General features: G+C 50.6%; 1 protein-coding gene across 1 annotated transcript; it reads left to right on the forward strand.

Moving 5' to 3' along the window:
- Nucleotides 1-5468: 5468 nt before the first annotated feature.
- Nucleotides 5469-7465, forward strand: LOC149334810 (uncharacterized). The gene has a single exon (XM_089551449.1). It carries the CDS (start codon nucleotides 5662-5664, stop codon nucleotides 6847-6849), a length of 1188 nt encoding a protein of 395 aa, XP_089407575.1. The 5' UTR covers nucleotides 5469-5661; the 3' UTR covers nucleotides 6850-7465.
- Nucleotides 7466-15517: the final 8052 nt, after the last annotated feature.

Below are 15517 nucleotides of genomic sequence, written 5' to 3' on the forward strand. Positions count from 1 at the left end.
AAGTCACAACGTTTCTTGCATGTCTGGCACGGTTATGCTTCGCCTATAATGGAGTGTACCTGTCTGCAATGTATTCTGTGCAATTTCACTCGAACGTTTTATTAGAATTCATGGCAGAGTATACCGACGTGAGCTTGCGGCGAGTGCTTTCCTTGTTTGCCCTCACTTCATTTTTTCTGACTTGCCAGTTGGGTAAAAGTTCGTGTCACTTTTCAACCATGTCATGCTATGCGAATGCATTTAATATATTCGTACCAAAGGCGAGTACTTTTTTTTCTGGTGGCGATGCTACACGATCCCCATGTTCGTGAGCATGAGGGGTGGCGAAAGAAAGTTGTGTCAAAATTTTTTAGGCGCGTACATCTTGTGTAGCATAAAAATAAAAACAACTTTGCCTGATTGATCCAAAAGCCGTCTCCTAAAATATCTGCATAGTAGCTGGCATACCAGGCGCTCTAAGTCTTTCTGCGCAGAGATAAGGCATAAACAATGGGTTCTTTCCGTGTGCATTTCATTCACAATGTGGGCTTAACATATAAGCAAGCTTGCTCTGGCACAAGAGTTTTCTGTTCACCAACGACATCCACTGCTGATGTAACGCACGGCAGGCGGGGCAGTCTTGAAGAAAGACTGCCCCGATAACAGCTGACGCCGAAGAATGCTAATATTTTATTATATTTTTACTTTCAGAGAGAGAGAGAGAAAACTTTATTTAGAAAGGAATTCGGGGCACGCCCCAGGGTGCCCGCACAACCCCACTGCACTCAAGTGTTTATGTTCCTGAGGTCCATAACACTGGCAGCACGGCCGGTGGCGATGGTCTGCACGGCCGGGTCCTCCGAGCGCAGCAGGGTCTCCCAGTCCTCCCAGGTCTTGAGGTTCTCTAGGTCCCGCGGGGGAGGGTCCGCCGGGCAGAGGGAAAGAATGTGGAGGGAAGAAGCGAAGGGTTCTGGGCATAGGGCGCAAGCAGGAGTGGGGAAGGAGGGATGATAGTGGGTTAGGGTAAGGGGCGAGGGGAGAGTATGTGTTTGTAATCTGCGCCAGAGTGTTGCGTGTCTGTTATCTAGGGAGGGGTGGGGCGGGGGGTAGAGCTGGCGAGAGGCTCTGTATGCCTGGGTCAGCTCACTGAATGAGTGCATGCGATCCTTCGTGAATCCCTGATCCGAGGCCACCTGAGCCCGGTTTAAAGAACCTCGGGCTAAAAGGTTGGCGGCCTCGTTTCCGGGATTCCCGGAGTGCGCAGGCACCCATATCAGCTCCACATGGCGGGGCGGCGGTGCATCGGGCGAGTCCAGTATGCCAAAAGCAGGGACATGAACTTGGCCTCGAGCAAAATTTAGAATCGCAGTTTTAGAGTCAGTTAAAATATACCGGGCTTCCGTGCGGGTTATAGCAAGTGCAATGGCGGCTTCCTCTGCAGCCTCTGGGGACGTATCTGGAGGGAGAGGTAGTGTGAGGAGGGTGGATGAAGAGGAGTCCACCGCAGCTGCTGTGCTGTCGCTTCATCACCCGTGCAGGCAGCGTCCACCCATACGGCGTCCGGCTGGGGGCCGTACGCTCGATGGAGTGCCTTCGCACGGGCTCTGCGGCGCTGCTCATGGTGGGACGGGTGCATATTCCTCGGGAGCGGCCTGATGAGAAGCTCTCGGTGAAGGGATCGTGGGATGGCGAGAAGGGTTGGGTCGTTGGCCGGTATTTTGATTCCCAGGGAGTCCAGGATATACCGACCTGTGGAACATTATCCGCAAAAGAGCAGAAAGTTTGCAAGAGAACGAAAGGAAGCTGGACCGTATGTTCTCTTACAACGCTGTAAAATTGTGGAACCAGTATTCGGGTTTCTTCCAACGTAACAACATGCAGCGAAGGTTCCCAACTGCTTCTGGCTACGGTCTTTTCCACCTACCTCTGACAGCAGCCGTCACAACGGACATTGTAAAGGTACATGTCCAGCTTTCTAGGGCAAAAATTAAGAAGTTAGAAAATTGTAAGAAACAACTACGCGAATATTGCATCTGGGAGACCGTCGATACGTCATGTGCCATTCGGGTAATCTGTGGACATATCGATTGTTATAGTAAAATCTTACATTATATAAAAATTCAGAGGGGCACTTGAGCTAAAGTGCGGTGAGGCGAAAGCCTTAAAGGGATACTGAGGCGGTTTTCGAATCAGCTAACCTTCTAAGGTTTTGAAGTAGTGTCATTGCTGATCACGTCTGTGAAATTATTTTTTCGATTTTGGCTAAAACAGTGGCGCAATCACCAATTAAAAATGAGATGTTTAAATTTCCCGCGCCCCGCGCGAGCGCAGGAGAGGGGAACAGCGGAGAGGGATACCTGGTCCATGTCGGCCAGCGTGACGTCATGTTGAGGAGCCGGGGATGCTTCGGCGCACCCGAGCGCGCTTTCAGCGCGCGTTGTTTCTCGTGCTGCATGCGTTGTTCCTCGTACTGCGTGCGTTGTGACGTACAAAGCGTGTCAGCCGACCTTGAGAATCAGATTCAACAGGTACTACTCTGCGTTCGTGTCCACGAACAACTACGGCCGCGACTGTGTCGTCTTCCACTGTTTTCCGCAAGATCACAAGCTCGCAGCGCAACCGCTCGCAGCTGTGACGAAGAATTCAAGCCGACTAAAGCAAGATTACTCTGCTCGAAACACTTTCGTAAGTGCGGCTACAGGCAGAGCTTGTCCTAGTGTGATCTCTGGAGATTTCTGTCGAAAAGGCGCGGCTGAACCATGACACAGTTCCATTGATTTCCTCGCGCATAAGAGGCGTGTCACCATTCCGAAGAAGCGCCTCTTTTAAAAGTAGAAACATACTCACTTAGCCCCTGAAAAAACCTTATAGAGGCTTAAGCATGTGTCGCTCTCCTCAGCTTAGGTGCGGCCAGACCGCCTGAGATGTGCTCAGCAAGGCTCGGTTAGCGATTTTACACTCGGTTCGACGTGTCCAAGCAAGCAAGCAAGCAGAGCAAAGCACAATAAAGCAAAGCAAGCAAGCATCGAAGCTCTTCATATGCGAAATCTCGTTTAATCCTAGCTAAGCAATTAAAATGAAAGCTTTCGACGTTGATTTCGGATGCAAATTTATGAGAGAAATGAATGCCAACCGAGTTTTTGCAAAAAAACACCGCAACCTTCCTCGGTTTCTTCATCAAGTTGTGGCAGCGGGCGAGTTGCAGCTAGCTTGGCTTTTAAAAACAAATATAGTTGGCAACTACTTCACTGAACCTAAACTACAAATCTAGGAAGGGCGAACGTTTCCGAGGCAGCGATTAATATTTTCTGGCATCTGCTGAACGCGCCAGGAGTGAAGCGTATTTGTGCGCGTATTTGGCTTGGTTTCCAGCGCACCATGATTGCGTCACTATCTTGTGGTCACATGCCTCGCAGTGCTTGGCCACTGCGCTTCGCTAATTTTGACACCAACTTTGTGCTCCTTCATCGTTTCCTTGAAATACTTTCTTGCCCCAACCTGCAACGTCGGGTACTGAGAACAGGATTTTTTGTACACAGTGCTTTGGGCCTTTTCTTTAGGATGACGCTCTTCCGGGCGAGCCAGGAGGCGTCCGGTGGTGGTAATTGACTTGAGTATTGTTCGCACCCCTTCCTTTCCGAGAATACGAGCCGAGGTTGTGCTGGCACCTTTTACGCATGGTCTGCATCGCGTCTTTGACGCTGGCGTATGCTTGTGCTAGGCATAGAATATTTTGCTTGTGTCTTTTTTGGTTTCAGGCGATACGTGGAATGAGCAAACTGTAGTATCATTTTCTTCGGTGGTCAGTAAAAAAACAAATACTCGCCGTATTCACTTTTACAACGACACGGAAAGCTGCGATCTGCCCTCAACGCAGCGCCGGATCCGCATCGGCAGCTTCTCCAGTCCTCAAAGTGACGTCACGACCTCTCTTGACGAATCACGGGCGGCGGCGCGCCGCTCGGCTAAAAAAGGCAATTTGCGCCTGTTTTTCCCTTATTTGGATGCGATATTCCAGTATACAGCATGAAAAACTATAGGATGCCGCTGCCAGCCCGATTTTCAGAAAAAGTGCTTCAGTCTCCCTTTAAGCGCGTTGTTGCTGCTTATGAAACTGATGTGTTGTTAAGATGTTAAGCTTCGCCTCTAGGAGTGAAACGCGACAGCGTCTTGCAACGCTGCCAGGAAGTCCATAGAACGCCATCGCCCGTTCGGTTCTACTCCTTCCTCGTCGGTAAATTGGTTTTTGAGGAAAGGAAATGTATCTGTCTCGCATTCCTCGGGGGCCACCTGAACCTCGCCGTAACGGGAAGGGACGAAGATGGGAGTGAACAAAGACACCGTAATCACTAGACGCACCTTTGTTCATTCCGAACCATCTAGCTGGCATGGCGGAGTGGTTAACGATAATTAGGCTGATTGGCTAATTAAACAATTAACTAAACTCATTCCTACTTACTTGGAGCATCACTATACGTTCCCTTTAATTGGTTGCATGGTTACTAGCCGAAGTACAATTGGCCCCGCTTGAAATTCGCGCACTGTGACGTCACGACCGTTTCGACCAATTGAAAAGCGTGACATTTCTGTCGACAACTCCTGTTTACAACGATGAGGCATTAAAGGCTTTCGCCTTAAAAAATGCGTTCATAAATGCTCTAGTATAAGACGCCTAACAGAAAAAAGCGCCGATATCGTATAGCTAGGCTATCACCATGTAACGCACACTGGGACGCATACAAGACTGCCGCTTATGCCTGTACAACTGCACTTAAGGAAGCAAAAGATAAATTCCTTTCTAACACGTTACCATCCATGCTATCTACCAACATTAAAAAATTTTGGCGCGTCATCAACCCACATACCGAAGAATCTATTAACTTAACTGACGTGTCAGGGGACCCTATTCCGGCTCATTTATGCGCATCAGAACTCAACGAAACCTTTATTCAGAACTTCTCGCGCACATCAAACAACAAACATCCCGTCCCACTCCGGTATAATTACCCTTCTATGCTTCAAATTTTCATCGATACTTCTGGCGATGCTAAATTTATCGATGCCATAAAACTTCATTCATCGCCCGGGTTTGACTGCATTCATGCTAAATTTAAAAAAAATACAGTTGCCTCCAGCTCCTTAATACTAACAAAGATTCTCCAGCAGACCCTCAATAACTCCATTCTGCCAACACAATGGAAAGTCGGGAAGGTGGTTCCATTATTCAAATCAGGAAATCGAACCTCCCCTACTAGTACTTATTGCAAACTATTAGAACACGTCATCATCACTAAGCTTGTGAACTTGCTCGAGTGCAATTTTTTTACACCCGCACAGCATGGCTTTCGGAAGTCATTTTCTTGCGAAACCCAATTTGCCAGTTTCACTATCAAATTTCACCATATTTTAGATCGCGCATCAGAAGCTGACTGCATCTTCCTTAATTATTCTAAAGCATTCCACAAGGTATGTCACCGCTTATTATTGTCAGTGGACAACGAAGAAGACAGTGCTGGGCTCGTGCACGGAGCGCGAAGAGGACGAAGTGTGATCTGTGCGCCGTTGGCCGGCAGTGGTTCGATTGAGCTGCTGTGAGCTACTGTCAGCATCCCTCAGTGACTACTTCTTGTGTGCCTACATTTACGTAACATCTCTTGGTGGAGGTGCGGGGTACGAGCCGCCATGCCGCTGACCCGACGAGCCGACGAGCCGACGAGCCGATCCGTCGAGATAGCTACCGACGCGCCTGCCACGCCAACTGTCGTCCTAGCCCACCCTCGAGACCCGGGCACATTCTGCGGTACCGATGGCGTGGACGTTGAAGACTGGCTCTCGCTGTACGAGCGTGTGAGCACACACAACCGGTGGGATCCCACGATGAAGTTGGCCAACGTCATTTTCTACTTGACGGGCACTGCAAGGGTCTGGTTCGAGACACACGAGGAAGAACTGACCAGTTGGGACCTGTGCAAGCAGAAGCTCACCGAATTGTTCGGTAAGCCATTCGGACGTCAGCTGGCTGCAAAGAAGGAGCTTGCATGCCGCGCACAATCCTCAACAGAGTCATATGTGTCTTATATTCAGGACATTTTAGCCCTCTGCATGAAAGTTGATTCCGCCATGTCAGAGAGTGACAAAGTAGGTCACGTTCTCAAAGGAATTGCAGACGACGCCTTTAACTTGCTGGTGTACAAGGACTGTGGAACGGTTGACGCCATCTTAAAAGAATGCCGCCGCTTTGAACAAGCGAAAAGCCGCCGTATTTCCCCTCAGTTCACGCGGTTGCCGAACACGGCGGCAACGTCGTCCTGCGTAGACTCATCCCAACCGTGCTCCCTGCCAACATCCGACAGCCTGACACGACTTGTACGCCGAGAACTAGAGGCAGTGTCTCCCACAATTTCCCAATTATCGGTACCGGACAGTGCCCCTGCAGTATCCCTTATACAGGCTGTTGTCCGACAAGAATTCGCCAATCTCGGGATCCGACCTGTATGCTCCATTAGTTGCCCAGATGCTCGCAATGTGTCTCCCGTGCTCGGTGCCCGACATCCGTACCACACTCGCCGCAGCCGCAACCCGGATGAGTGGAGAACACCTGACGACAGGCCCATCTGTTTTAACTGCTCCCGAGTTGGTCACATCTCCCGACACTGCCGAAGCCGTCCGTCATCGACCTACCGCCGCTATCCTGATTCTTTCTATCCCCGCCGCTCGTCGTCGCCCCATGAACCACAGCTCGCAAGCTCCGACGCTCAGGCCCCTCCAACTAACCGCTCGTCGTCTCCTTACCGTCGTCGATCTCCGTCGCCCCAAACTCGACGCCCATCATCTCCTGGCCCGTATGCTCGATCCCGTTCGGAAAACTGATGGCTGCAGCGTCTGGAGGTGATGCTGCTCCGACGACCGACCTTGGAAATCCTCCTTTGACTCTACAAGCCCGACGGAATATACTTAGCGTAGACGTGGACGGGATCCCTGTTACCGCTCTCATCGACACGGGAGCGCACGTCTCCGTTATGAATGCCTCTCTACGCCGTCGCCTAAGGAAAGTGCTCACTCCTGCCCACTCCGCTGTTGTTCGTCTCGCCGATGGCGGTACTTCCGCTGTCGTTGGAATGTGCACAGCCCGTGTGTCAATCGCCGGCCGCCATACTTCGGTTCTCTTCACTGTCCTCGAACACTGCCCTCATGACCTCATCCTTGGCCTTGACTTTCTTTCCGAACATTCTGCCCTCATTGATTGCGCCACAAGTGTCGTTCAGCTCGCCCTACCTTTTAACGAGGATCCACCGGCTCCAGTTGTCCATCGCCTATGTACCGTGGATTTTGTCCGCCTGAACCCCGAAGCCGTCACTTACGTATCATTCTCTTCCGTCCCACCAGTTCCCGATGGCCAATACATCGTTACTCCAGCCCTTGATGTAACTCTCACACGGAGTGTTGCCCTCGCACATACAGTGGTCACTATGTTTGCCAATAGAGTGTCCCTTCAGATCCTCAACTTTTCATCGCACGTTCAGCCGCTTCCCCATGGCATGTCGCTCGCCACGCTGTGCCCTGCTTCCGACTGCGTTGTGTCAGCTGTCACCGGCTGTGAACCTGCCTCGCCGAAATGCTCCGCGTCCGACGTACCACCATCTGACCAATACGCAAAAATGATTGCCCCTGACCTCTTACCAGCACAAACTCACGACCTCAGGTGTCTTCTTTCCTCATTTCACGACATCTTTGACTTCGACAACCGCCCTTTGGCTCGGACCTCTGTGGTTACGCATCGCATTAACACCGGTGACGCCGCTCCTATCCACAGACGTCCGTATAGGGTCTCCAGTACAGAGCGGAACATCATTCAGCAGGAGGTGGACAAAATGCTTACCAAAGACATTATAGAGCCATCGTCGAGTCCTTGGGCCTCACCAGTTGTTCTAGTTAAAAAGAAAGACGGGAGCTGGCGCTTTTGCGTTGATTACCGGCACCTTAACCGCATCACGAAAAAGGACGTGTATCCTCTCCCCAGAATTGACGACGCTTTGGATTGCCTTCACGGAGCCAAATTTTTCTCTTCCATCGACCTTCGATCCGGCTATTGGCAAATTGCTGTGGATGACCAAGACCGTGAAAAGACTGCATTCGTCACACCAGACGGCTTATATCAGTTCAAAGTTATGCCGTTCGGTCTCTGCAATGCGCCAGCTACCTTCGAGAGAATGATGGACTCCTTGCTTCGAGGATTTAAATGGGTTACATGCCTGTGTTACCTAGACGACGTCGTGGTTTTTTCGCCCTCATTTTCCACGCACCTCGAACGACTGACGAGCATTCTTTCTGTCTTCCGTAAAGCCGGGCTGCAGCTCAACTCGTCGAAATGCCAATTCGCTCGTCGCCAACTGACCATCCTTCGACATCTGGTCGATGCCTCGGGTGTCCGCCCGGACCCTGCTAAAGTTCAAGCTGTCAAAGACTTCCCTCTTCCGCAATCGTCCAGGGACGTACGCAGCTTTGTAAGCCTGTGCTCTTATTTCCGACGTTTCATCAAAAATTTTGCTGGCATCGCACGTCCCCTCACCGACCTCCTTAAGAAAGACAGCCCTTTTACCTGGGGCCCTGCCCAAGGAGAGGCCTTTTCTTCCTTAATCCAATTGCTCACTTCCCCTCCTATATTGGCCCATTTCGACCCGTCGGCACCCACTGAAGTTCGCACAGACGCCAGCGGATATGGTATCGGCGCTGTGCTCGCCCAACGTCACCAAGGTCAAGACCGTGTCATTGCGTACGCCAGCCGTCTTCTTTCCACCGCCGAGCGCAATTACTCCATAACGGAGCGCGAGTGCCTCGCCCTTGTTTGGGCGGTCGCTAAATTTCGACCCTACCTGTATGGCCGCCTTTTCTCAGTTGTGACGGACCACCACGCTCTTTGCTGGCTTTCTTCGCTGAAGGACCCCACAGGCCGGCTTGGTCGTTGGGCATTGCGCCTGCAAGAGTACTCTTACACCGTTGTTTACAAGTCCGGGCGCCTACATCAAGACGCTGACTGCCTGTCTCGTCACCCTGTGGAGCCGCCAGATCCTGGAGACAATGACCTCGGCCCGTGCTTATTCGCTATCTCTGATCTGCTTAACATCGCGGCCGAGCAACGGCAAGATTCCTCCTTGCGTCCCCTTATTGACCGCCTTACCTGTGCCAACCCCGATCCTTCGCTCCAACTCTTTGTCCTTCAGGATGACATCCTCTACCGCCGCAACCTTCGCCCTGACGGCCCTCCGCTCCTGCTCGTCGTTCCTCAGCGTCTCCGCTCGTCTGTCCTCGCGGAACTACACGACCTGCCCACCGCGGGACACCTCGGTGTCTCCCGCACGTACGATCGGGTCCGACGCCGCTTCTTTTGGCCCGGCCTTTACCGTAGTGTTCGCCGTTACGTTGCCAGCTGTGACCTCTGTCAACGAAGGAAGCGGCCCTCCACTTTGCCTGCCGGCCTTCTGCAGCCTATCGACGTACCTCTGGAACCCTTTCATCGTGTCGGACTAGACCTCCTCGGACCTTTTCCTACGTCCAGTTCCGGCAACCGTTGGATCGCCGTCGCGACTGACTACGCCACTCGGTACGCTATCACACGTGCCTTACCAACCAGTTGCGCCACCGATGTCGCCGATTTCCTGTTGCAAAATGTCATCCTTCATCACGGTGCCCCACGCCAATTGCTGACGGACCGCGGCCGCTACTTTTTGTCCCGGGTAGTTGACGACATACTCCGGTCCTGTTCCACGCATCATAAACTCACTACAGCGTACCATCCTCAAACGAACGGGCTTACCGAGCGCCTGAATAGGACCCTCACTGACATGCTATCCATGTACGTCGCACCCGACCATCGTGATTGGGACATTGCCTTGCCCTATGTAACATTTGCTTATAATTCATCGCGGCATGACACCACGGGCTATTCGCCTTTCTATCTTTTGTATGGCCGGCATCCTGCGTTGCCGCTGGATACACTCCTGCCGCTTTCTTCGGCCTCGACCACGGAGTACGCACGTGACGCCATCGCTCAAGCAACCTCGGCCCGCGAAATCGCCCGCGACCGTCTCACCGCCTCCCAGGCCTACCAGAAGTCAGTTTACGACCGCCGACATCGCCCAGTCCACTACACGCCAGGATCACTCGTCCTCGTTTGGTATCCCTCTCGCCGTGTCGGCCTTTCAGAAAAACTCCTACATCAGTATAAGGGCCCTTATCGCGTGCTCCGTCAGGTGACCGACGTGACTTATGAGATTGCCCCCCTCGACCCTCCGTCGTCATCCACCCCCCCTACCACTGACGTTGTTCACGTGGTTCGCCTCAAGCCATACCGTGCACCTGCTCCGTCTTCCACTTAGCATCGGGACGATGCTTTCGCCGCCGGGAGTTGTGTCAGTGGACAACGAAGAAGACAGTGCTGGGCTCGTGCACGGAGCGCGAAGAGGACGAAGTGTGATCTGTGCGCCGTTGGCCGGCAGTGGTTCGATTGAGCTGCTGTGAGCTACTGTCAGCATCCCTCAGTGACTACTTCTTGTGTGCCTACATTTACGTAACATTATTTTTAACGCAAACCCAACTGAATATCGACTACAGCGCTCTGAAATGATTGAATATTTTCTTCCTAACCGATCGCAGTTCGTTCCCGCTAATAATTTTAACTCACCTTTCAGCGAAGTTTATTAGGGCGTGCCACAAGGCTCAGTGCTCGGACCCCTTTTATTTCTTATTTACATCAACGGCCGGCCTTCCATTGTATCATCTAGCATTCTTTTGTTTGCTGCCGACTGCGTTGTTTTCCGCAAAATAAAATCCCCCGACGATGCTAACCTTCTTCAGCGTGATCTCTCTAACATTTCTCTTTGGTGTAATGAATGGCTTATGGAACTTAACACTAATAAGTGCAAAATTATGCGAATATCAAGAAGTGCCAACGCTCCGCCTGTGTACTACCTAAATAACGTTCCCTTAGAAGCGGTTACTTCATATCAATACCTGGGTGTTCATATTTCTGCTGATCTTAACTGGACGCGCCATATTGAGTACATTGCTAACAAAACTAACCGCATGTTGGGCTACGTGCGCCGTAACTTTTCCACAACTCCGTCTTCTTTGAAATTATTACTTAATAAAACACTAATACGCCCTAATCTGGAATACGCCGCCGTTATAAGGGATCCCCATCATGAAAAACTGGTTTGGTTTGGTTGAGCTAGTTCCAAATAACGCTGCTCGTTTTATCCTGTCCAACTTTAACCATACCGCAAGTGTAACAAGCATGAAAGCCAATCTTTCTTTGCCTCTTTTAACTTCGCGCCGGCAGACAATTCGTTTCAGCCTCTTTCATAAGCTATACGATCATCCCATGCTACATGATGCCCTCATTTCGTCCCCCAGATACGTGTCAAACCGGATTGATCATCGTTACAAAGTTGGCATTGAAACGTGTAACACTGTAACTGCATTTTAGTCTTTCTTGCCTCGTACATCACGCCAATAGAACCGCCTTCCCGCAGATATCGTCGACATAAGTGATAACCAGCATTTTCGTTTTGCACTAGCTAACATTGTATAACAGGAATATGACAGTACTTTGTTTTGTATCTTGTATTGCATCTGTTTATGTATTTTCTTGTTTTTGTAACCACTCCCCTCTTTAATGCCTTTGGCCTTGAGGGTTCAATAAATGAAAATGAAATGAAATGTCTAATCTTGTAAGGCGCCGAATGCGGAGCCTCAGAATAAACAAAATTGACGGGCACAGTTGTCTTTCTTTTTTTAAGGCGAAAGCCTTTAATGCCCCATACTGTCGTTACCAGCCGTGTCGGCATATGTGTCCGCGTTTCGGTTACGTGCCTTATATGGGCACATGCCAACCATTACTTAATCGATACTAAAGATAATTGCATGGTAATTACTGACTAATTCAGCAATAACAGTTAAGGAATTAGCGTAATTATTCTTTCTAGTCACACCAGATAAATAAACCGAGTAGGAAATTGGTCCAGTTGAAGAATCGAACCAGGGTTTCCGGACTGCTAGACGAGCATGCTAACCACTCCGCCATGCCAGCTCGACGGTTTGGAACGAACGAAGGCGGAAGGCGAAGACGGTTTGGAACGAACGAACGAACGAACGAACGAAGCTAATACGGCGTCTTCGTTCACTCCCATCTTCCTCCCTTCACATTACGGCGACGTTCAGGTTTCCACCGAGATATGCGGGACAGATACACTTGCCTTCCTTAAAAACCAATTTACCGACGAGGAAGGCGTACAACCGAACGGGCAATGGTGTTCTGTGGACTCCCTGGCAGCGTTGCAAGACGCTGTAGCGTTCCACTCTTAAAGGCGAAGCTTAACAACTTAGCAACACATCAGTGACACAAGCAGCAACACCGATCTTAAGGCTTTCGCGTCACCGTACTTTAGGTCAGGAAAGTGCCCCCCTGAATTTTTTGCAGGGTATATATGAAAGCAGAAAGTTTATTAACTGGTTTCGCGGCTTGAAAGCGCACTTGCAACATACTGTGTTTGGGAGAACGTTGATAGCTCATTCGATTGCACAAAATGGATGCGCAAGACCTTTTCACAAATTCTGTAGCGCCACTTTCTAGTTCACTATAAGCGCCACCAAGCGGCCGCGCAAAGCACTCTGGGAAAACGGAGCGCCGCGGCGCCCACGGCGCCGCGCTCGCGTCTTTTCGTCCGTCTCTCCGACTGTGCCTGATCACCGGAAAGCCTTTCTCTGCCATCTCGTCGCCATCGCTGTTTCTTATACCTGTGCTACACGGGAACGTTCGAATGACATCTGAGCAGAATTATACCCCTGCTACACGGGCGTTTCGAATGCCTTCCAACCGAACGTCATTCGACTCGACTGCCAAACGTGCGCTGCTACACGACGTTTTTGAACGGCATTCGGTTGGAATGACTTTCCAGTCGACGGCGCTCCACGAAGACATTCGAGATTTTGGAATGCCTTCGAAACGCGACACAGCCCGAACCAACCAATAGCCGTCGCCGCCGCCGTCGCTTCGCCCCGCCCACCGCCGCGCGACTGCTTTCGGCTCTGTGGCTGTTCATTTCGATACCCGCTACTCGCTTTTTTCTGCTGTTTGTTTAGCAAATAGTTCTTGTTCCGTCTAAGTGAGTGCTTGCAGATAATAGTACACCAATGAACATTTACCGCGTGTGCATGAAATTTCCCCAGGAGTGCGCCGATGAGGACGACTGCAGTCATACTGCTGTTTACATTGGTTTACATCGCTTCGTATGAACAGCTTGTGCTCGGTTGCAAGACACAAAACGAAATATGCGCTTTAGTTCTAATCTCTTCTCTTCTGTACCGGTTGTACCCGTGCTTGTTTACGCAGTGCGACAATCTGTGGGAAGCGCCGACGCGATCGCTCGCCTGGGAAACTCTTGACAGCCAGGTTGTTGACATCGGATGATCGGCGCTTCTCGCTAATTTTCCCGGCTTCCTCCGACATGCCCAGTACTTCATTTTAAACTACTTTATCCAGAAGCATGTTTGGTGACCGTTCGCGCCAACTGATATGGCCTAACTTGTTCACAAGCTAGCGACGGCGACGACTGCTGCTGGCCGTAAAGCACTGCTCGGCAGCTCGAGTCACACCGCCGCTTCCCGTTCATCGTATGCGCGTCCTGCGATGTAAGCAAAAGTTGATTTCATGTCACTGTTGTCAAAACTACACTCGTTGACCATTTGCATTCGCTAAAACTTGTGAATTCGTTCTTCACAACCACCGCAATCACCGATCCAACCTTGTGGAGTCGCTAGGCCTAGTCGTCGCTGAAGGAAACGGAGTCGTCGTCGACTGAAATTAATTTGGCAAGTGGTTATCGCTATTGAGTGTCCAAGTGTGCACATGTGAAATATAGCCGTTCGTTTCGCTTATTTTCAATACGGATAATGTATAAGCGCGCATGTATTCGCACTGTCCCCTCATCAGCGTGTTTTCGCTCGGCCGCCGAACTCCCGAGGGCATGAAGGCTGACTGTCCGCCGATCGGATTCGTCGGTGTCGTTTAGCCAAAAAACTTGTCCCACTACAATAATATTAAAGTGAACTGGATAGTTCACTATAATCACATGATGCTGTTCACCTTGATAGTGCCGTTGTCGGACTAGTGTGACCGTCGTCGTCATTGTACACTGAAAACGAGCTGAGAATTTCGAATGCGTTTGTAAAGTGCCGTGTAGCACCGCGGGAGTCCGTCGAGTTCGAATGCCATTCCAAGTCTCGACTGCCATTCGACTCAGATGTCATTCGAAAGTACCCGTGTAGCACAGGTATTACATTCGATAATTGGAATGACATTCGGACTCGACGGACGCGCGCGGTGCTACACGACACTTTCCAAACGCATTCAAAGCCTCAGCTCGTTTTCAGTGTACAACGACGACGACGGTCACACTAGTTCGACAACGACACTGTATATATCACGCTCAACAACAGCATGTTATTATAGTGAAATATCTAGTTTACTATGATATGATTACAGTGGGACAAGTTTTTCAGGCCAACGACACCGACGAATCCGATCGGCGGACGGTCAGCCTTGTCGGCGGCTGAGCGAAAGCACAGAGATGAGGCGGCTATGTGAATATGTTCGCGCTTCTAAATGAGCGAAACGAACGGCTATATTTCACATATCCACACCTGAACACTCCCCAGCGATAAGCGCTTGCCAAATTAATTTACGTCGACGACGACTCCCTTCCCTTCCGCGACGACTAGGCCTAGCGAGTCCGCAGGGTTGGATCTGTGATTTCGGCGGTTGTTAAGAGCGAATCATAAGCTTTAGCGAATGAAAATGGTCACCGAGTGTAGTTTTGGCAACAGTGACCTGGAATCAACTATTGCTTACATCGCAGGGCACGCATATGATGAACGGGAAACGCCGGTGTGACCCAAACTGCCGAGCCGTGCTTTACGGCCAGCAGCAGTCGTCTCTATCGCTAGCTTGTGGATAACAAGTTAGGCCGTTTCAGTTAAAGCGAACGGTCGCCAAACATACTTCTGGATAAGGTAGTTTAAAATAAAGTACTGGGCACGTCGGAAGAAGCCGGGGCAAGAAGCGAGAAGCGCCGGTTTTGCGCCATGTCAACAGCCCGCTGTCAAGTGTTTCTCAGGCGTGCAATCGCATCATCGCTTCCCACACATTATCGCACTGCGGAAACAAGCACGGCTACTGTCGGTAAAAAAGAAAACAGGTTGTTTAATAGAACTAAAGCGCCGGTTGCGTTTTATGTCATGAAAACGAGCACTAGCTGTTCGTACGCAGCGATGTAAACAACAGTATGAGTGCACTCGTGCTCATCGGAGCACTCATGAGAAATTTCATGCTGACGCGTTAGATGTTCATTGCTGTAATATTATCAAGCACTCCCTTAGACAGACAAACAGATAACCACCACAGCAGTGCGCTGCAACATTTTGCGAAGAGGCAACCGACAACGCGCACGAGAAGACGCACAACGCCTGAACACGGCAGCAC

Source organism: Amblyomma mixtum, chromosome 7 (genome assembly GCF_055824585.1).
Source record: "Amblyomma mixtum isolate Tamu chromosome 7, ASM5582458v1, whole genome shotgun sequence".
Taxonomy (NCBI): Eukaryota; Metazoa; Arthropoda; class Arachnida; order Ixodida; family Ixodidae; genus Amblyomma; species Amblyomma mixtum.